The sequence below is a fragment of the Abramis brama genome (assembly GCF_963993115.1).
Source record: "Abramis brama genome assembly, chromosome: 2".
NCBI classification, from domain to species: Eukaryota; Metazoa; Chordata; class Actinopteri; order Cypriniformes; family Leuciscidae; genus Abramis; species Abramis brama.
Genome location: NC_139964.1, coordinates 3,425,086 through 3,450,952, shown reverse-complemented (window position 1 = coordinate 3,450,952; position 25,867 = coordinate 3,425,086). Strand labels below are relative to the sequence as shown.

The 25,867-nt window shown below is 40.9% G+C and overlaps 2 protein-coding genes across 3 annotated transcripts in view; one reads left to right on the top strand and one right to left on the bottom strand.

The window, feature by feature from the left end:
- vav1 (vav guanine nucleotide exchange factor 1) overlaps positions 1-22,487 on the top strand; it is a 31,477-nt gene extending 8,990 nt beyond the window's left edge. Inside the window, exons 6-28 of one of the 2 annotated variants that reach the window (XM_084106674.1) lie at positions 9-114; positions 266-361; positions 2,204-2,272; positions 2,380-2,483; positions 3,946-4,045; positions 4,172-4,267; positions 4,367-4,435; positions 4,563-4,649; positions 4,761-4,846; positions 6,521-6,656; positions 6,731-6,840; positions 6,938-7,039; positions 7,819-7,913; positions 8,014-8,036; positions 8,943-8,985; positions 9,061-9,197; positions 10,796-10,861; positions 11,706-11,737; positions 11,829-11,939; positions 12,022-12,109; positions 13,375-13,504; positions 18,564-18,715; positions 22,147-22,487. In XM_084106674.1, coding sequence (XP_083962800.1) covers positions 9-114; positions 266-361; positions 2,204-2,272; positions 2,380-2,483; positions 3,946-4,045; positions 4,172-4,267; positions 4,367-4,435; positions 4,563-4,649; positions 4,761-4,846; positions 6,521-6,656; positions 6,731-6,840; positions 6,938-7,039; positions 7,819-7,913; positions 8,014-8,036; positions 8,943-8,985; positions 9,061-9,197; positions 10,796-10,861; positions 11,706-11,737; positions 11,829-11,939; positions 12,022-12,109; positions 13,375-13,504; positions 18,564-18,715; positions 22,147-22,200 — 2,092 coding nt within the window. In that variant the 3' untranslated portion in view covers positions 22,201-22,487. The remainder of the gene's footprint in view (positions 1-8; positions 115-265; positions 362-2,203; positions 2,273-2,379; positions 2,484-3,945; positions 4,046-4,171; positions 4,268-4,366; positions 4,436-4,562; positions 4,650-4,760; positions 4,847-6,520; positions 6,657-6,730; positions 6,841-6,937; positions 7,040-7,818; positions 7,914-8,013; positions 8,037-8,942; positions 8,986-9,060; positions 9,198-10,795; positions 10,862-11,705; positions 11,738-11,828; positions 11,940-12,021; positions 12,110-13,374; positions 13,505-18,563; positions 18,716-22,146) is intronic. The other variant, XM_084106675.1, reaches the window with a different exon arrangement.
- Positions 22,488-22,490: 3 nt separating this feature from the next.
- On the bottom strand, positions 22,491-24,866 carry ubl5 (ubiquitin like 5). The gene is made up of 5 exons (XM_084106677.1): positions 24,755-24,866; positions 24,077-24,134; positions 23,882-23,965; positions 23,759-23,796; positions 22,491-22,642 (listed from the first exon to the last, which is right to left on the bottom strand). Exons 2-5 carry the CDS (start codon positions 24,130-24,132, stop codon positions 22,599-22,601), a joined length of 222 nt encoding a protein of 73 aa, XP_083962803.1. The 5' UTR covers positions 24,133-24,134; positions 24,755-24,866; the 3' UTR covers positions 22,491-22,598.
- Positions 24,867-25,867: the final 1,001 nt, after the last annotated feature.

The following is a 25,867-nucleotide window of genomic DNA, read 5'->3' as shown; positions in this document are numbered from 1 at the left end:
TCTCTCAGTGATACGGTGGAGGAAGATGATGATCTTTATGACTGTGTGGAGGAAGATGAGGATGAAGGAGATGATATTTATGAAGATCTGATGAGGACAGAGGAAGCAGAAGCAGTGAGACACACACACACACACACACACACACACACACACACACACACACACACACACACACACACACACACACACACACACACACACACACACACACACACACACACACACACAGAGCAGAATTACAGAATGAATTGTCTGTCTGTCACAGCAGCAGAAAGTTGAAGTGGACAAGAGGAGCTGCTGTCTTCAGGAAATCAGACAGACTGAGGAGAAATACACAAGCACACTGGAATCAATACTTCAGGTAAACAACCAGACATGCACACACACACTCAAACACTCACACACACACACACACACTCAGACACACAAGGCAAGCCAAGTTTATTTATACAGCACATTTCATACACTCTGGCAATTCAAAGTGCTTTACAGAAAATAATTAAAATAATCACAAAATAAAAGCAAGGAAAATTAAAACACACACACACACACACACACACACACACACACACACACACACACACACACACTCACACACACTGATCATACTGGATTATACTGGATAATTCGGTCAATTAAAATTTTACAAGGCGGCATAATGGCAACATATTTAATATATTCTTAATCTGCCCGCTGCCTTTGGGCTCAGTGATGCTGTATCTAAATGCCATGTAAAATAAAGACATGTTCTGTTACACTGTGATGTGATGGAGTTTTCTGGAAGGGACTGAAGAACAAAGTATTTTTATCAGATGAAAGGCAGAATACAAATGTTTTTATTAAGTCAAGTCAAGTCAAGTCAAGTGTATTTATATAGCGCTTTTCACAATACAGATTGCATCAAAGCAGCTTCACAGCATTAAACCAAAATAACACAACAAGGTTGTTTCTAGTGTAAATTTATTGATTGATAAAATTAAATTAATATCCCCAAAATATCCCCAACTGAGCAAGCCAAAGGCAACATTAAGTCTATTAAGTTAGATAGACATTATATAACAGTTTCAGGTTATGTTTTAGTGTTAGTAACATGTCCCACAATGTCCCACATTTGGTTTGTTTGATGGTGGTCACCCTAACACACACACAAAAACAAACACACACGCACACACAAACACACTCGCACTCAGACACACAGTCACACACACACAAACACACACACACTCATACGCAACTCAGACACACACACACTCATACGCACTCAATAACACACTCACTCTGACACACACACACACTCACACATGCAGTCAGATACACACTCACCAACTCGCACACGCACTCACAAACAAACACACACACACACACACACATTCTCAGCAAATGGAAATGTCCAAGGTCAAATGGTCTGAGCTGATCTCCGCATTCATTTCATTTTATTTTATTTCATTGAATTAATTTATTAAGTTAGATAGACATTATATAACAGTTTCAGGTTATGTTTTAGCGTTGGTAACATGTCCCACAATGTCCCACATTTGGTTTGTTTGATGGTGGTCACCCTAACACACACACAAACAAACACACACACAAACACAAACACACTCGCACTTAGACACACACACATACACACACACACACACACACACACACACACACAAACACACTTGCACTCAGACACACACACACACACACACTCTCACACACACACACACTCAGACACACACTCACACACGCAGTCAGATACACACTCACCAACTCGCACACACACACACACACGCACTCACAAACAAACACACACACACACATTCTCAGCAAATGGAAACGTCCAAGGTCAAATGGTCTGAGCTTTTCTCCGCATTCATTTCATTTTATTTAATTGAATTCAGTGTTAATAAATGATTAAACTGTTACACTGATTCAACTGAATTTGAGCAAATATGAAATGTATTTCATGAGTTTTGTGCGGAGCCACATGAGAAGCGTCTCTCTGAAGGCTCACACACTCTGACCATCAGGCCGGTGTGATGTGCAGGTGCTGTGGTTTACTGACTCTCACACACTCACATCTAATCATGAGAGGAACATGTCAGTCAACATGAAAACGAAAGCTTTTGCTCTGTAGGCTCTGTGACCACGAACACACACACGCTTCTGTCACATAGCGAGCGACTACTCAGATGAGTGTTTGATTGTGTGTCCGCAGCACTTTCTGAAACCACTGCAGGCTTTCCTTCAGCCAGTGGACATGGAGACCATCTTCATTAATATTCACGTGAGTCTCTCCATCACGAGCTGATCTGTGTGTGCGGTTTGTCTGTTCAGATCAATAATGCCCTGAATAATAATCATAATAATAATCCCCTGAGTAATCTCTCACAGGATCTGGCCAAGACCCATCGCTCTCTCCATCACGAGGTGCAAGAGTCTATACTGCACATGGGGGCCGAAAACCTCTATCAGATCTTCATTGACTACAAGGAGAGGTACCACACTCACACACACACACACACACACACACACACACACTCACTCACTCACAGACTGGGAGCGGAGCACGTTCAGCCCTCTAGGGCTGTGCTTCTCAATCTTTTTTCAATAACGTACCCCCTATCAAATTTTCTTTCAGCCAAGTACCCCTGACCGGCCCCAATCATTTGAGATAATAAATAAAAGCTATGACTACGATATAGTGATGTGCCATCATTATGAGATTTATTAAACATTGTAAATGAAAAACATTTGCAATAATAATTCTTTTTTTCTTCATCCTCCCCATTCTCCGCTGTAGTATTGCTACGCTTTAACCAGGATTTCATTTAAATGTCTGTTTGTTTCCAGTAAAGCAACTGGCTTCCCGCTCTGCGTGATTCAAATTCCTCTGATTTACAATCACATTTAAAATAGAAACATTTGATATAAAAATGTGGTGTACATAAACATTTTATTAAACTTATTTCATATGATATTTTTAGTAATCACGAATGATTTTGTATATCTTTTAAATGAATTTAAATTAATTAATAATTTATATTAATTATTATTATTTTTTAAATTTTTTTAAATAAATCTCACATCACCCCCTACATAACCCTAGGGGTACGCGTACCCCCATTTGAGAATCACTGCTCTAGGGGATTGGATGCATTAATTGCGCTGATTTCTCATTGAGAAAGCTCTACTCCTGGTTGGCTCGCCCAAAAGTGAAGAGAGTCAAGATGCTGAGCCCCGTGTCTCCAACCCTCATTTAGTATACTCTGTTCTGTGAATATGCAAATGAGCCCCGCCTCCACTCACTCACAGCAGCTCAGATATCCACTCGTTGACGATCACACGTTGATCTGATTGGTTACAAGGTAGTTTGTGACGTCAGAAACACCAGCGATTTCAAAGCGTGTTTTTGAGACTGTCTTTGGTTCACTGCAGTTTTAAGGAGAAAATACTCAGCAATGCTGTCGACTTATGAATTTACACATGGTTTGTCTTAAAGCATATTAAAAACACAACATAGACATAAAAACAACATAAAAGGTTGGATTTTCACCACAGGGGGACTTGATTTAAAAAAAAAGATTTAAAATAACTAATAAAAAAGACAAAAAAAAATGCAACAAAATTACTAAAACTTTAACTTAAATTAAAAGGGAGATTGTAAAAATAAAAACTAATTTCATTTATTTAATTTATTTTCTTATATAATTTGTGCTCTTTTTTCCTTTAATTTAACCTGTAGTACTAAAAAAAGTAAAAAAAAATATTTAAAAAAAAAGACATTTCCTAAATAGAGGGGGGAAAAAAACTAAAACCTTATCTGAAATTAAATAAAAAACTATTTCAAAATTTAATTCCTCATTTAAGTTCTCATTTTCTGAAACTGAAATAAAACCAAACTAAAACCAATATCTACATGTTACTGAAACCTGAATGTAATTGAAAACTGTGTGTCAGGCTGCTGCTATACGGACGTTACTGCAGTCAGGTGGAGTCCGCCACCAAACACCTGGACAAGATCACCAGCGCCAGAGAAGATGTGAAGATGAAACTGGAGGTCAGAAACACACACACACACACACACACACCACAGACACACTTTGATCTTATATAAATACTAGCGACTTACCTAGAACTGAGATAACCACCAGCAGAGGTTTTATTTAGTGCGTGTGTTTGTCAGGAGTGTTCGATGAGAGCCAACAGCGGCAGGTTTTCACTGCGAGATCTGCTGATGGTTCCCATGCAGAGAGTCCTGAAGTATCATCTGCTGCTGCAGGTAAAACACACACACAAACACACACACGTCCTCATGTTGCTCGTTTCCTTACATTACTGAGGATGTTTTCAGACATTTGATGACAAATGTTTCCCTCAGGAGCTTATGAAACACACAGTGGACCAACAAGACAAGGAAAACTTACGCACTGCACTGGATGCCATGAGGGTGAGTGTGTGTGTGTTTGTGTGTGTAAAACAATGTCTTAACTCTGATAAAAACTCTGATATGAATATTTTTTAACAGATATTTTTGTTACTTGCTATTGAAAAACTGGATGTGTGTGTGTGTGCAGGATCTGGCTCAGTGTGTAAACGAGGTGAAGAGAGACAATGAGATCATCCGTCAAATCACAACGTTTCAGCTGTGCATCGAGAACATGGTACAGAAGCGCTTGAGAACGATTCACTTCAGCTCTGAACGCTGACTGGTTCTGATTCATTTGTGTTCATTCAGACTCTCTCTCTCTCTCTCTCTCTCTATGTGTGTTCAGTCTATGTCTCTTGCGTTATACGGCCGTCCCAAAATAGATGGAGAATGCAAGATCTGCAGCCCAGAGAAGAAATCAAAACAGGACAGGTGTGTGCGTGTGTGTGTGTGTGTGTGTGTGTGTATGTATGTGTGTGCGTGTTCAGGTATGCGTTCCTCTTAGATAAAGCTCTGCTGGTGTGCAAGAAGCGCAGTGGGGAGAGTATGGAGCTGACTGTGTGTGTGTGTGTGTGTGTGTGTGTGTGTGTGCGTGTTCAGGTATGCGTTCCTCTTAGATAAAGCTCTGCTAGTGTGCAAGAAGCGCAGTGGGGAGAGTATGGAGCTGACTGTGTGTGTGTGGGTGTGTGTGTGTGTGTGCGTGTTCAGGTATGCGTTCCTCTTAGATAAAGCTCTGCTAGTGTGCAAGAAGCGCAGTGGGGAGAGTATGGAGCTGACTGTGTGTGTGTGTGTGTGTGTGTGTTCAGGTACGCGTTCCTCTTAGATAAAGCTCTGCTAGTGTGCAAGAAGCGCAGTGGGGAGAGTATGGAGCTGACTGTGTGTGTGTGTGTGTGTGTGTGTGTTCAGGTACGCGTTCCTCTTCGATAAGGCTCTGCTGGTGTGTAAGAAGCGCAGTGGGGAGAGTATGGAGCTGACTGTGTGTGTGTGTGTGTGTGTGTGTGTGTGTGTTCAGGTACGCGTTCCTCTTCGATAAAGCTCTGCTGGTGTGTAAGAAGCGCAGTGGGGAGAGTATGGAGCTGACTGTGTGTGTGTGTGTGTGTGTTCAGGTACGCGTTCCTCTTCGATAAGGCTCTGCTGGTGTGTAAGAAGCGCAGTGGGGAGAGTATGGAGCTGACTGTGTGTGTGTGTGTGTGTGTGTGTGTGTGTGTGTGTGTGTGTGTGTTCAGGTACGCGTTCCTCTTCGATAAAGCTCTGCTGGTGTGTAAGAAGCGCAGTGGGGAGAGTATGGAGCTGACTGTGTGTGTGTGTGTGTGTGTGTGTGTGTGTGTGTTCAGGTACGCGTTCCTCTTCGATAAAGCTCTGCTGGTGTGTAAGAAGCGCAGTGGGGAGAGTATGGAGCTGACTGTGTGTGTGTGTGTGTGTGTGTGTGTGTGTGTTCAGGTACGCGTTCCTCTTCGATAAGGCTCTGCTGGTGTGTAAGAAGCGCAGTGGGGAGAGTATGGAGCTGACTGTGTGTGTGTGTGTGTGTGTGTGTGTGTGTGTGTGTGTGTGTGTTCAGGTACGCGTTCCTCTTCGATAAGGCTCTGCTGGTGTGTAAGAAGCGCAGTGGGGAGAGTATGGAGCTGACTGTGTGTGTGTGTGTGTGTGTGTGTGTGTGTGTGTGTGTGTTCAGGTACGCGTTCCTCTTCGATAAGGCTCTGCTGGTGTGTAAGAAGCGCAGTGGGGAGAGTATGGAGCTGACTGTGTGTGTGTGTGTGTGTGTGTGTGTGTGTGTGTGTGTGTGTGTGTTCAGGTACGCGTTCCTCTTCGATAAGGCTCTGCTGGTGTGTAAGAAGCGCAGTGGGGAGAGTATGGAGCTGACTGTGTGTGTGTGTGTGTGTGTGTGTGTGTGTGTGTGTGTGTGTGTGTGTTCAGGTACGCGTTCCTCTTCGATAAGGCTCTGCTGGTGTGTAAGAAGCGCAGTGGGGAGAGTATGGAGCTGACTGTGTGTGTGTGTGTGTGTGTGTTCAGGTACGCGTTCCTCTTCGATAAGGCTCTGCTGGTGTGTAAGAAGCGCAGTGGGGAGAGTATGGAGCTGACTGTGTGTGTGTGTGTGTGTGTGTTCAGGTACGCGTTCCTCTTCGATAAGGCTCTGCTGGTGTGTAAGAAGCGCAGTGGGGAGAGTATGGAGCTGAAGGAACTGATTGAACTTCAACATTTTCAGCTGAGAGACGAACCGTCAGGAGAGAAGGACAGCAAGAAGGTTTGAGTCTCGTCTCGTAGTGTTTGATCAGATCTTCATCCTCTGCTGTGTTTAACGCGTGTGTGTTTCTATAGTGGACACACACATTCCTCCTGATGGATTTATACGGGCAAGGCGGCTACGACCTGTACTTTAAGACGCGTGAGCTGAAGAAGAAGTGGCTGGAGCAGTTTGAGATGGCGCTGTGAGTCGATCGATGGCCCAAGTCATGTGATATTCTTGTGTATTGTGTTTGATTCCAGTAGTGATTAGTGTGTGTGTGTGTGTGTGTGTGCGCACAGGTCGAACATGTGTCCGGAGAACAGCTCTGCTAACGGTCATGACTTCCAGATGCACTGTTTTGAAGACACCACCTCATGTAAAGCCTGTCAGATGCTCCTCAGGTGAACATCAGTCACACACACACTTCTCCCAGCATGCATCAGTGCAAACGAGTCAACTCTCAAACTGCCTGTCAAATGTTCATATTAAAAGTTGCTTGCAGCAGAGCATGTTTTATATTTTTCATTTTCATTTTCAAGTATTTTTAGTAGTTCTGTTTTTTTAATATTTCTATTTAATTTCATATTTCAGTTTATTTTAGTTTTATTTGATTTAACGAAAATAGTTAGGAATTTTCAATAATAGTAATAGTAATTTTCAGGTTTTATTTTAGCTTAAGTAGTTAATTTGACTTATTTTTTAATATTTCATATTTTAATACAAATATTTGTAATTTTTATTAGATTTTTTAAAAATATTTCGATTTAAATTTAAATGTTTAAGTTTCATTTCAGTTAGCGAAAAGGTAGTTTAGGTAGTTAATTTTACCTCATTAATTTATTTTAGTTTTTAGAATTTAAGTTAACGAATATATATTTTTAATACTTTTAGTTTCCGATTTTTATTTTATTTTAAGTAGTTAATTTTAATTTTGACATTTTTTTATTCGTTTTTTTATATTTCATTTTTACCATATTTTCTTCACTTTTAGTAATTTTAGTATTTCAAAACTCAATTAGTTGCCAAGGAAGCATTTGTAATTTAGTTTAAGTTTTTCATACAGTGTTTATATTTGATTCTTTAGTTAGCTGTAGCGTGTGTTAATAGCAACAGCGCTAGTTTCATCAGACCTCGTTAAGCTCAGAAGATGAAGGTGTGTGTGTGTGTGTGTGTGTTTCAGGGGCATCTTCTATCAGGGCTACCGCTGCTCGCGCTGTAAGATGGCCGCTCATAAAGAGTGTCTGGGCCGAGTTCCTGTGTGTGGACGAAACTCAGGTGAGAGACACTGAGACTGTGATGATGATGATGATGATGATGTTGATAATGATGATGTTCCTTCGCTCGATCTCACGTGTTCTTCTCATTCACTCCACAGAACAATCTGGAACACTGAAGAAGGTTTGAGCCACTGAAAACTCAAATGTTTGACACTTTCTTGCTCTATATTTTCTTTTCTTTCTTTACAACCGTTTGGCCCCATTCTATTTTAAACTGGACGTTACACACCTTGACATAATAATGAAGGATAAACTCATTTACACACTACAAAAGTGAACCTGTATTCAAACTTTGAACATTTAAACTGCGTTAATATGCTGATAATATAATATAATATAATATAATATAATATAATATGCAATATCCTGTTTTAAAATATAATGTATCATGCAAATACCTATCCAATAATAATATAGTTGAGGTGGAGAATATGTGTTTCTCACAATTTTTTATCTTTTATTTTTTTCTACAACTTTTAATCTTTAACAAGCTTTTATAAGTTCCTTCAACAATATAATGTAATATAATATACTGTATGTATATATTTTTATTTCTTTATTTTTAATATAATATAATTTAATATAATATATAATATTATATAATGTAATATAATGTAATGTAATATAATATAACATAATATAATATAGTATAATATAATATAATATAATATAATGAAATATAATATAATATAATATAATGCAATATAATATAATATAATATAATATAATGTAATGTAATGTAATGTAATATAATGTAATATAATATAACAACAATATAATATATTGTAATATAATATAATATAATGCAATATAATATAATATAATGTAATATAATATAATGCAATATAATATAATATAATATATTATAATATAATGCAATATAATATAATATAATATAATATAATATAATATAATGCAATATAATATAACATAATATAATATAATATAATATTCAGTACTCATGAAGTCAACAGAATGAGTGTTAGTTCACGTTTGAGTGTTGAAGTGTATTTTCCTGTGTTTCCAGGGTAAGACGATGAGATTAGCGTCTCAAAGACAGACTAAACCAGGTAAAGCGCTCATCAGACACGCACGCACACACACACACACACACACACACACGTGCTCACCCTGTTCTCCCTCAGGTCTGCCTAAGATGGAGGTGTGTCTGGACTACTACGGTCTCCCTCCGCCGCCGGTGGCGTTCGGGCAGCCGCTGCCGCTGACTGTGGGGGACGTGGTGGAGCTGACGCGCGCGGAGGTCGACCTGCAGTGGTGGGAGGTGAGCACTAGCCTTCACTAGCTGGCTTTACACTCGCCCTCAAACTGGTGTGACCAGGGTTTCAAATTAACACACCCAACCCGCCAGCCCGGCGGGTAAAAATCAACTGTGGTGGGAAACGCGAGATGGTCCTCACTGCAGAACATGAAATCCAGGGGGAGGAGTTGGATCTGGATCCTTACATATACCTAAACCTACCCATCTCCACCCCCTGATCCCTAGACCCAGCCCTAAACCTACCAATCTCCACCCCTTAGATCTGGATCCAACTCCACCCCCTGGATCTCGTGTACTGCAGGGAGGTGCTACTGGGAGACTAGCCAATGTGGTGTGTTACTTATTATGTTTACTCACTTTCCTGCGGAAGTTTGTATAAAAGCCAAATCTGTGCAGATTTAGCGCAAATACTTGTGAGTCATCATGATATATTAAAAACAGCGTATTGTGCAGAATCTGCTCATATCTGGCTTACTTGAACACACACGTCACTATGCAACAAATAATGGCGCGCTTGCTCATTTGCAGTGAAGCAATAGCGAAGATTCAAAAGCATGTGGTTAACAGAAAATACACTGTTACTCTTCTTTTTTGGCTAGTAGAAGTTCTGAATGGCCGGTAATTAAAAAATTTAGTAGCCAAATTGACCAGTGAGTTCATTTTAAACCCTGGTTGTGACCATAGACTGTATAAAAATATGGGCGTAGTGAGTGTGTCGTCACCCGTAGTGTTTCTGAAGAGCATTTTCAAAGCCCAAAGTGGGCCCTCGTAAACGAAAATGTGCAGCGAGGCGGATTAGCTGAGGTGACGTAATGCTAACAGACAGCAACAAACGCTAGTAGTGACATCGGCGGCAATCCACCTGTCACTCAAGTGGCCACGCCCTTAATTATGCAGAATTTTAAATCTTAATATAATTTAAATGGATGAGTTTTGAAGGGCTAAATTAGCTATATAGACCAAAACCACTTTTTGCACCAGACTGTAAACATGTTTATTTCTGCTGTAAAGTTGGGGATTTTAACATGGGGGTCTCTGGGATTGAGTCTCTTCTGCAGCCGGCCTCTAGTGGCCAGTCAATAAACTGCAGTTTAAGTCACTTCAGTTTTGGATTCGAGAGAGAGACGGGGAGGTTGCCGTGTTTGTGTCGTATGTCTGAGTGTAACGCTTCAGGAACAAGAACAAATGTGGGCGGGGCTTGATTATGTCTGTGGGGAATTGATTGGATGGTTGGATGGTTGTGGTTTGCTATTGGCTGGTCTCATGTGAGTGACAGGTTATAGCCCCGCCCACATCATCAGAGAAGAGAAGAGATGCTGCAAGAGGAACTTATTCTGATTCAACATTATTAACACAATAATGATGTGCACCCATAAACCCCTTAAAGAAAAATCCAGTTTTGATGGTGATTTGGGCTGTGACTGCATGTGTGTGTGTGTGTGTGTGTGTGTGAGGTTACAGCAGGACACACCCGAGACTCGCTCTGTTCTGATAATGGAGAAGAGAAACTTGTGCGTCTGCAGTTCTCTCCTTCTCTTTTTCTCGAGTCTTCAGTGGTTGTTTCTGCTGGTAAATCTGGGATTGGTTTGGTATCGTTTCAGGGCAGGAATCTGACCATCGGCGAGGTCGGCTGGTTTCCCTGCAGTAAAGTCCAACCGTTCGTACCGGTGAGACACACACACACACACACACACACACTCCGCCCTTCACTTCTGATCCACGCCACTTCAATATTTTCATATTTTCAGCCAGTATTCCTGCAGTTGAAGCATTATTTCCTTTCAATTGGTGATTTTCTACCATTTTCAATCTTTATCCATTTCATTCTATTTTAATTTATTTATTAGATTTATTTTCACACAATTTTTAATCTAAAAATAAATTAATTTTTTTTTAATCTAAAAGATATAATATATACAATATAAATCTGCTTGACAATTCCTAGTAACTAGTTTTTTTTTATTGCAAATTTTAACAAACATAAAATACAAAAACAGACAAACTTTCAGACAATGAACAAGTTATAGTTCAATAGTCAATAAGAAATATTATATAAAGAAGCCTGATTTATCTATTGAGAATTATTTGCCAAGAGATGTAAAAGAAAAGGAAAAAAAAGTGGGGGCACAAAAAAAGAATAAAAGCATTTTATGAAAGAATATTAAACATGGCACAAATTCATTATTTACAGACATTAAAATTGTATTTAAGTACAAATTCAGTCTTGTTTGAAGATGTTAAAAGCGGGTTAATTTTTGTATATTTACATTTATGGATATAAAACTTTCCAGTAAATAAAAGGAGGTTAATACATAAACTTGCTTTGATTAGATTCTTGTCATTAATATAAAACCCCCAAAAGAATGTTGTCTATAAGATAAGGAAAAATCACAAGACACATTTTGGAGCAGACATTCCTCCAGGACACTCCCAAAACCAGGTGATGTTTCGATATTACTGCAAAGAAAGCTTTTCCTAGTAACTAGTAAACGTGTTGTTGTGTCTCCTCAGGCGACTCCTCCAGATCTAACAGGACTGCCCTGGTAAAACACACGTTTCAGCTTTATTCACTCCTTTTCATTAAAAACAGAGGTCTCAGAGTTTCCATTCATCGTGTGTGTGTGTGTGTTTCAGGTTCGCTGGTAACATGGACCGGGCCGGTGCTAAAACTCTCCTGATCTCTCGCTCTGACGGGACGTTTCTGGTGCGACAGAAAGACGCTGGAGAATATGCCATCAGCCTCAAGTACTGTGAACACCTCAAACACGCTGACTGACAGCTGTCAATCAAACAGCACCAGTGACACGCCTCTCTGTCTCTGTCTCAGGTTCAACATGGACACCAGACACATAAAGGTCACGTACGCAGAGGGTCTGTACAGAATCAACGAGAAGAAAGCCTTCAAGGGGCTGTTCGTAAGTGAACACACACACACACACACACACACACAGGCGCAAACACTCTCACACACACAGGCGCACACACACACACACAAACACACACACACGCAAACACTCACACACACACACACAAACACAAACACACACAGAAAATAAGATTTTGTTGTTTGGTTGGCAATTTTCTTCAAAATGTCTTCTTCTGATTTCCACAGAGCAAAGTAAAGCTCTGTTCACACCAAGAATGATAACTATAACAATAACTATATTAGCGTCTACACCATCGCAGTTTTGTCGTCTGTCTCTTTAAATGCTCTTTAAAGCAGGATGGATTCTGATTGGCTGTCAATGTTTTTAACGTTCATCAGCTGGAAAAACATAATTCTGAAAGTGATGCTTACATTAATGTTTCTCTGTGTCAGTATTGTTATAGTTGTGCTGTGCTTATCAAAATTGTATGGTTATGTTTATAGTTAATGTTACAGTTATTGATACGGTTATTTTTACCATTATCCTTACAGTTATTGTTACCGTTACCGCTAATGTTACCTTTATTGTTATCGTTAGTTATTGTTACAGTTATTGATTGTTATTGTTACCGTTACAGTTATTGATTATTATTGTAACCGTTATAGTTATTGATAGTTATTGTTACCGTTACAGTTATTGTCACTGCTATTGTTACCTTTATTGTTACGTTACAGTTATTGATTATTATTGTTACCGTTACAGTTATTGTTACTGTTATCGTTATTGATTGTTTTTGTTACCATTACAGTTATTGTTACAGCTATTGTTACCTTTATTGTTATGTTACAGTTATTGTTGCTGCTATTGTTACGTTACAGTTATTGTTACATTACCGTTTCTGATAGTTATTGTTACATTACAGTTATTGTTGCCTCTATTGTTACGGCTATTGTTACGTTACTGTTACATCACCGTGACTGATAGTTATTGTTACGTTACAGTTATTGTTACCGTTATTGTTACCTCTATTTTTTTAGCTTATGACCTTATGAAACAGCCTTTGCTGTTACAGTTATTGTTACTGATAGTTATTGTTACCGCTACAGTTATTATTAGTTATTGTTACAGTTATCCGTACCGTTATTGTAATAGTTGTGGTGTGGACTTTGCTATTCTGTTAGAGTAAGAGAGATGAAATAACTTTATAATTATAGTTATGGTTCTCGGTGTAGTGGGTCACACAGATTTGTAATGACACAAGAGTTCATGATTTGTGTTGATGAAGGCAGTGTGTGTGTGTGTGTGTGTGGCAGGAGCTGGTGCAGTACTATCAGGAGAACTCCCTGAGAGAGTGTTTTAAAGATGTGGACTCCAAACTTCAGACGGCGTACAAGCAGCCGGAGCAGAGCGCAGCGCCGGTACCCAGCAACGCACACAGCACAGGTACGAGCCGCTACTGTGAGCGCTAACACTGAAACACAGCCTTCACCCACACACACACAGCACAGGTACGAGCCGCTACTGTGAGCGCTAACACTGAAACACAGCCTTCACCCACACACACAGCACAGGTACGAGCCGCTACTGTGAGCGCTAACACTGAAACACAGCCTTCACCCACACACACACACAACACACACAGCACAGGTACGAGCCGCTACTGTGAGCGCTAACACTGAAACACAGCCTTCACCCACACACACACACACACACACACACACAGCACAGGTACGAGCCGCTACTGTGAGCGCTAACACTGAAACACAGCCTTCACCCACACACACACACAACACACACAGCACAGGTACGAGCCGCTACTGTGAGCGCTAACACTGAAACACAGCCTTCACCCACACACACACACACACACACAGCACAGGTACGAGCCGCTACTGTGAGCGCTAACACTGAAACACAGCCTTCACCCACACACACACACAACACACACAGCACAGGTACGAGCCGCTACTGTGAGCGCTAACACTGAAACACAGCCTTCACCCACACACACACACACACACACAGCACAGGTACGAGCCGCTACTGTGAGCGCTAACACTGAAACACAACCTCACCCACACACACACACAACGCACACAGCACAGGTACGAGCCGCTACTGTGAGCGCTAACACTGAAACTCAGCCTTCACTCACACACACACACAACACACACAGCACAGGTACGAGCCGCTACTGTGAGCGCTAACACTGAAACACAGCCTTCACCCACACACACACACAACACACACAGCACAGGTACGAGCCGCTACTGTGAGCGCTAACACTGAAACACAGCCTTCACCCACACACACACACAACACACACAGCACAGGTACGAGCCGCTACTGTGAGCGCTAACACTGAAACACAGCCTTCACCCACACACACACACAACACACACAGCACAGGTACGAGCCGCTACTGTGAGCGCTAACACTGAAACACAGCCTTCACCCACACACACACACAACACACACAGCACAGGTACGAGCCGCTACTGTGAGCGCTAACACTGAAACACAACCTCACCCACACACACACAGCACAGGTACGAGCCGCTACTGTGAGCGCTAACACTGAAACACAGCCTTCACCCACACACACACAACACACACAGCACAGGTACGAGCCGCTACTGTGAGCGCTAACACTGAAACACAGCCTTCACTCACACACACACACAACACACACAGCACAGGTACGAGCCGCTACTGTGAGCGCTAACACTGAAACACAGCCTTCACTCACACACACACACAACACACACAGCACAGGTACGAGCCGCTACTGTGAGCGCTAACACTGAAACACAGCCTTCACTCACACACACAACACACACAGCACAGGTACGAGCCGCTACTGTGAGCGCTAACACTGAAACACAACCTCACCCACACACACAACACACACAGCACAGGTACGAGCCGCTACTGTGAGCGCTAACACTGAAACACAACCTCACCCACACACACAACACACACAGCACAGGTACGAGCCGCTACTGTGAGCGCTAACACTGAAACACAACTTCACCCACACACACAACACACACAGCACAGGTACGAGCCGCTACTGTGAGCGCTAACACTGAAACACAACTTCACCCACACACACAACACACACAGCACAGGTACGAGCCGCTACTGTGAGCGCTAACACTGAAACACAACTTCACCCACACACACAACACACACAGCACAGGTACGAGCCGCTACTGTGAGCGCTAACACTGAAACACAACCTCACCCACACACACACACACAACACACACAGCACAGGTACGAGCCGCTACTGTGAGCGCTAACACTGAAACACAACCTCACCCACACACACAACACACACAGCACAGGTACGAGCCGCTACTGTGAGCGCTAACACTGAAACACAACTTCACCCACACACACAACACACACAGCACAGGTACGAGCCGCTACTGTGAGCGCTAACACTGAAACACAACCTCACCCACACACACACACAACGCACACAGCACAGGTACGAGCCGCTACTGTGAGCGCTAACACTGAAACTCAGCCTTCACTCACACACACACACAACACACACAGCACAGGTACGAGCCGCTACTGTGAGCGCTAACACTGAAACTCAGCCTTCACTCACACACACACACAACACACACAGCACAGGTACGAGCCGCTACTGTGAGCGCTAACACTGAAACTCAGCCTTCACTCACACACACACACACACACACAGCACAGGTACGAGCCGCTACTGTGAGCGCTAACACTGAAACTCAGCCTTCACTCAAACACACACAACGCACACAGCACAGGTACGAGCCGCTACTGTGAGCGCTAACACTGAAACTCAGCCTTCACTCACACACACACACAACACACACAGCACAGGTACGAGCCGCTACTGTGAGCGCTAACACTGAAACACAACCTCACCCACACACACAACACACACACACACAGCACAGGTACGAGCCGCTACTGTGAGCGCTAACACTGAAACACAACCTCACCCACACACACACACAACGCACACAGCACAGGTACGAGCCGCTACTGTGAGCGCTAACACTGAAACTCAGCCTTCACTCACACACACACACACACAACACACACAGCACAGGTACGAGCCGCTACTGTGAGCGCTAACACTGAAACTCAGCCTTCACTCACACACACACACAACACACACAGCACAGGTACGAGCCGCTACTGTGAGCGCTAACACTGAAACTCAGCCTTCACTCACACACACACACAACACACACAGCACAGGTACGAGCCGCTACTGTGAGCGCTAACACTGAAACACAGCCTTCACCCACACACACAACACACACAGCACAGGTACGAGCCGCTACTGTGAGCGCTAACACTGAAACACAACACACACAGCACAGGTACGAGCCGCTACTGTGAGCGCTAACACTGAAACACAGCCTTCACCCACACACACACACACACAGCACAGGTACGAGCCGCTACTGTGAGCGCTAACACTGAAACACAGCCTTCACCCACACACACACAGCACAGGTACGAGCCGCTACTGTGAGCGCTAACACTGAAACACAGCCTTCACCCACACACACACAACGCACACAGCACAGGTACGAGCCGCTACTGTGAGCGCTAACACTGAAACACAACCTCACCCACACACACACACAACGCACACAGCACAGGTACGAGCCGCTACTGTGAGCGCTAACACTGAAACACAACCTCACCCACACACACAACACACACACACAGCACAGGTACGAGCCGCTACTGTGAGCGCTAACACTGAAACACAACCTCACCCACACACACAACACACACAGCACAGGTACGAGCCGCTACTGTGAGCGCTAACACTGAAACTCAGCCTTCACTCACACACACACACAACACACACAGCACAGGTACGAGCCGCTACTGTGAGCGCTAACACTGAAACACAGCCTTCACCCACACACACACAACACACACAGCACAGGTACGAGCCGCTACTGTGAGCGCTAACACTGAAACACAACACACACAGCACAGGTACGAGCCGCTACTGTGAGCGCTAACACTGAAACACAGCCTTCACCCACACACACAACACACACAGCACAGGTACGAGCCGCTACTGTGAGCGCTAACACTGAAACACAGCCTTCACCCACACACACAACACACACAGCACAGGTACGAGCCGCTACTGTGAGCGCTAACACTGAAACACAGCCTTCACCCACACACACACACAGCACAGGTACGAGCCGCTACTGTGAGCGCTAACACTGAAACACAGCCTTCACACACACACACACACACACACACACACAGCACAGGTACGAGCCGCTACTGTGAGCGCTAACACTGAAACACAGCCTTCACCCACACACACACACACACAGCACAGGTACGAGCCGCTACTGTGAGCGCTAACACTGAAACACAGCCTTCACCCACACACACACAGCACAGGTACGAGCCGCTACTGTGAGCGCTAACACTGAAACACAGCCTTCACCCACACACACACAACGCACACAGCACAGGTACGAGCCGCTACTGTGAGCGCTAACACTGAAACACAACCTCACCCACACACACACACAACGCACACAGCACAGGTACGAGCCGCTACTGTGAGCGCTAACACTGAAACACAACCTCACCCACACACACAACACACACACACAGCACAGGTACGAGCCGCTACTGTGAGCGCTAACACTGAAACACAACCTCACCCACACACACAACACACACAGCACAGGTACGAGCCGCTACTGTGAGCGCTAACACTGAAACTCAGCCTTCACTCACACACACACACAACACACACAGCACAGGTACGAGCCGCTACTGTGAGCGCTAACACTGAAACACAGCCTTCACCCACACACACACAACACACACAGCACAGGTACGAGCCGCTACTGTGAGCGCTAACACTGAAACACAACACACACAGCACAGGTACGAGCCGCTACTGTGAGCGCTAACACTGAAACACAGCCTTCACCCACACACACAACACACACAGCACAGGTACGAGCCGCTACTGTGAGCGCTAACACTGAAACACAGCCTTCACCCACACACACAACACACACAGCACAGGTACGAGCCGCTACTGTGAGCGCTAACACTGAAACACAGCCTTCACCCACACACACAACACACACAGCACAGGTACGAGCCGCTACTGTGAGCGCTAACACTGAAACACAGCCTTCACCCACACACACACACAGCACAGGTACGAGCCGCTACTGTGAGCGCTAACACTGAAACACAGCCTTCACACACACACACACACACACACACACACAGCACAGGTACGAGCCGCTACTGTGAGCGCTAACACTGAAACACAGCCTTCACCCACACACACACACACACAGCACAGGTACGAGCCGCTACTGTGAGCGCTAACACTGAAACACAGCCTTCACCCACACACACACAGCACAGGTACGAGCCGCTACTGTGAGCGCTAACACTGAAATCATCTGTGTGTGTGTGTGTGTGTCCGCAGGGCCGAGTGAGCGCTACTTCGGCACCGCCAAAGTGCGCTACGATTTCTCCGCGCGGGACCGCACCGAACTCTCTCTACGGGAGGGAGACACCGTCAAAATCATCTCCAAGAAAGCTCACAACGGCTGGTGGAGAGGAGAGGTGTACGGCAGGGTACGACACACACACACTCACAAACACACACACTTCTGTCGTCGTTACTCGCACTTCAGTGGCACACAGACACAGAAATCTGATATCACGAGGCAGTTTCTCTTTCATTTCTCAACTTTATATGCAGGACATTCCCGTAAAAGTAAGATCTCACAGAGGCTTTTTAAATATATTAAAATAAATAAAATATCCTTCTGTTTATCATTAGCGCGCTGTAGTTTTGTCGTCTGTCTCTTTAAATGCTCTTTAACGTAGGATGGATTCTGATTGGCTGTCAACATTTGTATCGTTCATCAGCTGGAAAAACATAATCCTGAAAGTGATTCTTACATTAATGTTTCTCTGTGTCAGTATTGCTATAGAATACTTATTAAAACTTTATGCTTACAGTTATTGTTACTGTTAATTTACCATTATTATACAATTATTGTTAGTTATTGTTACAGTTAGTTATAGTTATCATTAGTTATTGTTAGTTATCCTCACAGTTATTGTTACCATTACAGTTAGTTATTCTTACAGTTATTAAAAATTATTGTTGCCGTTACCGTTAGTTATTGTTACCATTATCATTACAGTTATTGTTAGTTTTTTGTTACAGTTATTAAAAGTACCGTGATCGGCTCCATAAAATCAGCGTCAGAAATCTGTTAATACAAGGCAGGTTTTTTTTTTATTTTATTTTATATTTAGGACATTCCCATAAAAATTCGATTTTTAATCTCACAGAGGCTTTTCAAATACATTAAAATAAATAAAAGTTAGATAAATAAATACATATTTGCCCGCTGTAATTCATTTTCAGGGTTATTTTTACCTTTATGAGGGCATGTTAAGTCCATTCATTTATATCAAAACCTTCAAGGAAATCAATCAAATAATTTATTCATCTGAGCAATTATGGCTAATTATAAAATCAAATCAACATAAGATATGAGAGAAGTGAAAAGTAATCCCGCTCATGTTCTGCGAAACACAAAAAAGGGTTAAAAACTTGTATTGTGTTACAGGGCGGAATTGATTTTCAGGGGCTTTTTTGTCCAATGACAGATATATAACATACCAATAAACAAAAGAAAACATATTTCATTCATATAAATATACATTCTTAGAATATTTACCATGCAACAAAAATAGTGTATAAATTCTAATTTTAAAAAGTATTTATTTCAGTATTTATGCAAGTATTATCAGAGGCATTTTTAAAAAATTCAAAAGATTCTAATATTAATTTAAAAATACTTAACACTATCATAACAGACGCATCACGAATATGTATTTCATGTCTCCTGAAGTCACATGATGGGTTTTAAGAACCAAATTAAACTCCCAGTTCAGTAATTCTCTGAAAATCTTGCAATTCCTAATTTATATCTCACAATTCTGAGAAAAAAAGACAGAATCATAAGATATAAACTCGCAATAATTGTAAGATAAAGAGTCAAAATTAGACTCTGTGGTGTAAACAGATCTGATGCTCACTGATACGACGTTCACACGAGCGAGTGAATGATGTTGGGTTCTGTCTGTGGTTCTTCTTCTCGTTTATTACCGCCACAAACCCAACTGGAGTGTGGAACAGCAATGCGGAATAATAAAAATAAATAAATAATAATAATAATATTATATTATTATAAATATATATATATATAATATTATTAAAATATTCCTTAGTAAGTTACTTATTTATATTCTCAAATATAATCTTGTTGCTTGTATATATTGCCACACCTCATCTTTCATACCTTGTTTTCTTGCCGACAGATTTTAATGACATATCTTGGATTTCTTTTTCCTGTACTTTTATAAGCAACATTCGTTTTTCATTTTCATACACACAGTACATCATAATATTACATGTTCAACTGCCTCTTCTACATCATAATGACTGCACAACCCATTATGATGCTTTTTAATTATTAGGGGTGTAACAATATATCGTGTCACAATACATCGCAATACAAAAATGCATCAATAAGTATCGTATCGTTCATCCAAAATGAAATAAATTCAAGTTTACAGGGTTTTCGTGTCAGTACTACATTAAACTACTATGTTGAATATAATGTATAATAATGCAATGGGGGATATTTGTGTGTCCTGATAATGCCAAACGTCTGATGTTACCAGTAAAAAAGAGGCATTGTTTTAAATATATCTAGTCAGAGACCGAGATCAAGCATATTCATCTACAATAATTCTGTATTTTCAGCTTCAGAATCATGAATATTGTTATTCTGGTGTCTCAATATTGTCCTGTTCATGGGGCTCAAACATATTAATTTACACCCAATGTTAAACCAGATTCACCATTTTGATGGAGTATCGCAATAATATTGTATCGCGAGTTTAGTATTGTGATATGTATCGAATAGTGACATAAAGGTATCGTTACACCCCTATTACATATAGATTCCTATTAAGTCCAGTATGACCTATATGAAATCTGGTTGAAATTGGTTATTCTTGTCTTCGTAGTGTTGTTGTGAATCCTCTTCCTTCACAACATTTTCTTGAATACTGTTATCAGGGTTCCCACACCTTGGTTAACTTCAAATTCAAGGACCTTCCAACACCCTCAAATTCAAGCACTTTAAAGGTGTTAAAGGTGCAGTGTGTAAGTTTAGCGGCATCTAGTGGTGAGGTTGTGAACTGCAGCCAACAGAAGTTACGGTGGCCGACAGGAAGTGATGTCGTCGTCTGAGACAGCAGAGAGTAGCCAGTTAAACAAAGAGGTTTCTTTACAAAGATAAATTAAGAAATTAGGTCTACTTAATTATTCAGTAAAGTGATATGTTATTGTGATTATTATTGTTACCTGTTCATCATTGTGTCAGTGTTTTATTCGCTGACTTTAGCTGTAGCTTCTTTACACGAAGAACAACAGTGACGAAACGCGTTTGTCCGTTCAGGGCCACCGTAGAAACATGTCGATGTAAGGCGACCCGCGGTGTGTGTAGAGAGAAATGCCTCATTCTAAGCTAATAAACACATAACGGTTCATTATGTAAGTCTTTATACACCACTGAAAACATAGTTATGTACATGATAATGCATTCCTGTCAACAGATCATCTTAAATATTACACACTGCACCTTTAATGTGGGGTTACATCGTGTAACCTTTAAATTTTTACAGTTTTACGTACAACACAAAGTAAATCATGCGGGAAACACTTAATGTAACGCGTAAATGCGCGTAACTAGCGTAAATACGCAAGCTAGTATGCATAGGCCACGAAGTGTTGGCGACACATTAGCAGACCGGAGGGAATAATATGTAATTTTTTCTAGAAAACTTCTTGCACAAAATAAATTATATATGAATATATATATGAATAATACTAAATTCAAGCACTTTCAAGGACCTGTGGGAACCCTGGTTAAAACGTGTTCCCTGTCTGCTCGATTAACATCAGTGTTCCTCTACAGGTGGGCTTGTTTCCTGCTAATTACGTGGAGGAGGAGCATTCAGATTACTGCTGACCAATCAGAACCTTCAGATTACTGCTGACCAATCAACAGCTTCATTAACGTCACACCTCTCCAGACACGCCATTCATGAGTGTGTTTCACTAGACCAGACCAGCTGAATGATTTATGCTTTCACTTGTGACTTAATCCAGGAATAATTCAGGTTATGTTTCAGAAGGTCGACTCGTGTGCTTTATGAGATGTTGATATTTCAGTGGATGTAATAATAATAATGTGTTTTTCCCCCTTGAGACTCTTATTAAACACGTTTGTTTGAAAACGCAAACACTGAGACATGACCATACATAAATATGAGTTTTATTTCCAAATAATATCAAAACAATTCAACTGAACAGATATTCTGATGCGTCGTGACATGTTGTGTGTGTGTGTGTGTGTGTGTGTGTGTTCTACTGGTAATACAGCTCGAGGTTCATGCCGTCATGGATTTCATCTGATGATCAGTCAAAGAAATTGATTTCACATATTATGGACAGACAATGTCTCATACACACACAAAAGATCAATAACAGACTCACATATGATATAATATATATATACCGTAACACTTTACAATATGGTTTCATTTGTTGACATTACTAACTTCATTAGTTAACAATGATTTCTACAGCTTTCATTAATCTCAGTTTATGTTCATTTCAACATTTACTAACATCATTAAAGTCGAACGCAGAATCTGTTAAAGTGGTTTAATGCAGGGTTTTCAACTGGGGAAGTTCAGAGAAAATATATTAAATATTTAATTACGCAAATAAATTAATAAAACCAAATTATTATAATATGCATTGATAGATAAAGAACAATAGATATACCTGAATGTATAGACTTTAACACCATGTTTTCTAAAGACTTGTCTGTAACCCTAAGATTAATATCAGTTACTTTGTGTTTTAATGCTGTATCTGATCATATTTTACACGGTAATAATATTGTAAACACAAAAAACCCTGATTTAACATCCGTGTTGGGGAAGCTACTAGATTAGATTAAGACTGAGTATTAATACTAATAACTTTTACTAATTACTAATTAACCTCTGGCATGACTTACTAATAATTACGTCATAAATCCCATATTAACCTGAAGGATAGACACGAAACAGCCGTCTTAATTCCTTCAAATAAACAATATATAATTGCATAAATTATTCTTGAACTATTATACGCATTTAAAGAGAGGAGGTTACATTAAAAACATACATTTTAACGTCAGACGTGAAACATTTTTTACTTTTGTTTTATATAGAATTGTTCTATAGTCTATACAGTATTCAATGCAATCAGAATAAACTAATTAAAAAATGAAGAGTAATCCCTTACCTAATTAAATTAGTAATGAATTACACCCAAAACTGAACAAACATGAAGAAATATTAATAAGTTACTGTAACAAATGTGTTGCTCATTGTTAAAGTTAGTAAATGCATGCGCTAAAGTGTAATGTATGTCCTTGAGCTTCACATGTGAACAGGTTGAACGGTGTAAACGTGTTTCACGTCACTGAGGGACGAGATGAAATGATCAAACCTAGTAAAGTGTGTGAAGGATACAGTCTCCCAGAGACACGTGGTCCTTGAATATGGTGTACCTGCACACACACACACACATAATCGTTATAATCACGTCTGACTGCTTTGATTCTCCACTTGTGACATGATGCTCGATGTTCTCACCATTTCTTGAGCACGATCTTGTCCCAGCGCGTTCCCGTCTGAGCCGCGATCAGCTTCTTCAGGTCCCCGATCGTGTCCTCCTGACTGACACGGTTAAGACCAATAACACCACATACACACACACACACACACACACACACACACACACACACACACAGTCAAACTGGGACTTTCACACAGCGTTTCAAAGGATACTTGCATTTGACTCGAACCTTCTTCCCCAAACGGTCGTTACACACCACCTCGATCATCTCTGAAAGACATCACACATTATAATCATGCTGAACTTTATATCTTTAGTAAGAAAATGTAAATGATTTCTTTATAGTCATCATCATCATCATTACTACTACTGCTATATAACTATTATTAAATTAATATCAGCGATGGCCTCTCTTAATTGTTATTATCTTGATGTCATTGAGGCTGATATCTCGGCTAGCACAGGTACGTCTGTAAGACATCTGCTAAAGATCTGTTCATCTGCGGTGTAAAAACATCTCAGAAAAGGCAGTTTTACATACACTCTAAACCTTAAACATCTTAAAGACGTCTCCTAGCTGTCTCTATATGACATCTAACAGGAGACGTCCCAGAGACGTATTGCAGACGCGTAAACACTCTTCTTGCAGAGGTAAACGCAGACATCATATAGACGTCTCGGTGTAACGTTAAAATGACTAAATGTAAATGTCTCTGAGATGTAACGCTATCAGGGTTGCTTTCAGCTCATCCAGCAGCATCTGCATAATAATGCGATGGGTTTCGTTTAACATACACAAACGCATTAAATCCTATAAGGTATTACTAGAGAGTAACACTGGATACGCGTGTAAATAAACGATAAAACGGGCGAAGTCTGTAGATTTCTACCTGATTTCTCTGTCGTTTATTCCCGCAGAAAATCAGACGCGTTTCTCTCGCACTCACAAGCGTTTGCCGTAAACCAACTCCGCGAAAACATCCGCTCGCGGCTGGCCAATCAGATGCGCGCGCGTTTGACTGACAGCGAGTTTCACCAACCACAGTCCAGGAGGGGCGTGGAAGGATGATGTCACCGTGGAAATTGCCGCTAATCGATGTAAGGCGTCGTGAATGTCTTTCTTTAAAATGTGAGAAATATCCCAAACAAATCTATCAGTCGAATCTCGAATAATAGCAAAATAAAACACAGGAAACTCACAATAACACAAATTATACCACCTTCATCCTACCAGCAAGATTCTTTTATGTCATAATTTCGACTTTTTATATCATAATTATGTCTTTTAAGTCAAATTTCGACCTTGTAAGTCAATTTCGAATTTAACGTTGTTGTCAAACCGCTGAATCTAATTTTGAATCTTAATGTCATAATTTTCTTTCTTTCTTGTAATTTTTGTTTAATTTTTACAGAGTTGTGCTCTGTTCTTTAGGGATTTTATGTGATTGTGCATTGCCTTATTGTTATTGTGTTTTCTTGCATTAATAAAAAAGAAAGAAAAAAAGAAACAAACTTTTTTATTTTTTAATTGCAGAATGTAACAAGACGGAACAATCAACAAAGTAAGACACTTCCAATGAGACTAACACAGAGTTTAAATTTAAGAAGGAAAAAAATAAAAATAAAAAACAGAGCAAATGGAGCAAGGATGAAGACAGTCCTTCAAGGTAGACGAATTAGACATCAAAGAAAAATATACTAAAATAGTAAATATTTTGACAGAGGGAAACAGAGATTCAGACTTTCTATTGTGTTTTTAAAATTATTTGAAACTCATTTTTAAACATTTTAACAAACTCACATAGAAATATATTAAAGGAGGGCTTTTTTTCCATTTGCAAGAAAAAAAAAAAACAAGCTTCCACAGTAAAGCGTTGTTTCCCAGTGTTTGTCCTCTGTCAATGTTGAAAACTGTTGCGCTGCTTCATATTTTTGTGGAAACCATACACTACCACTCAAAAGTTTGGGGTCAGTAAGATTTAAATATCATATCATATTAGAAT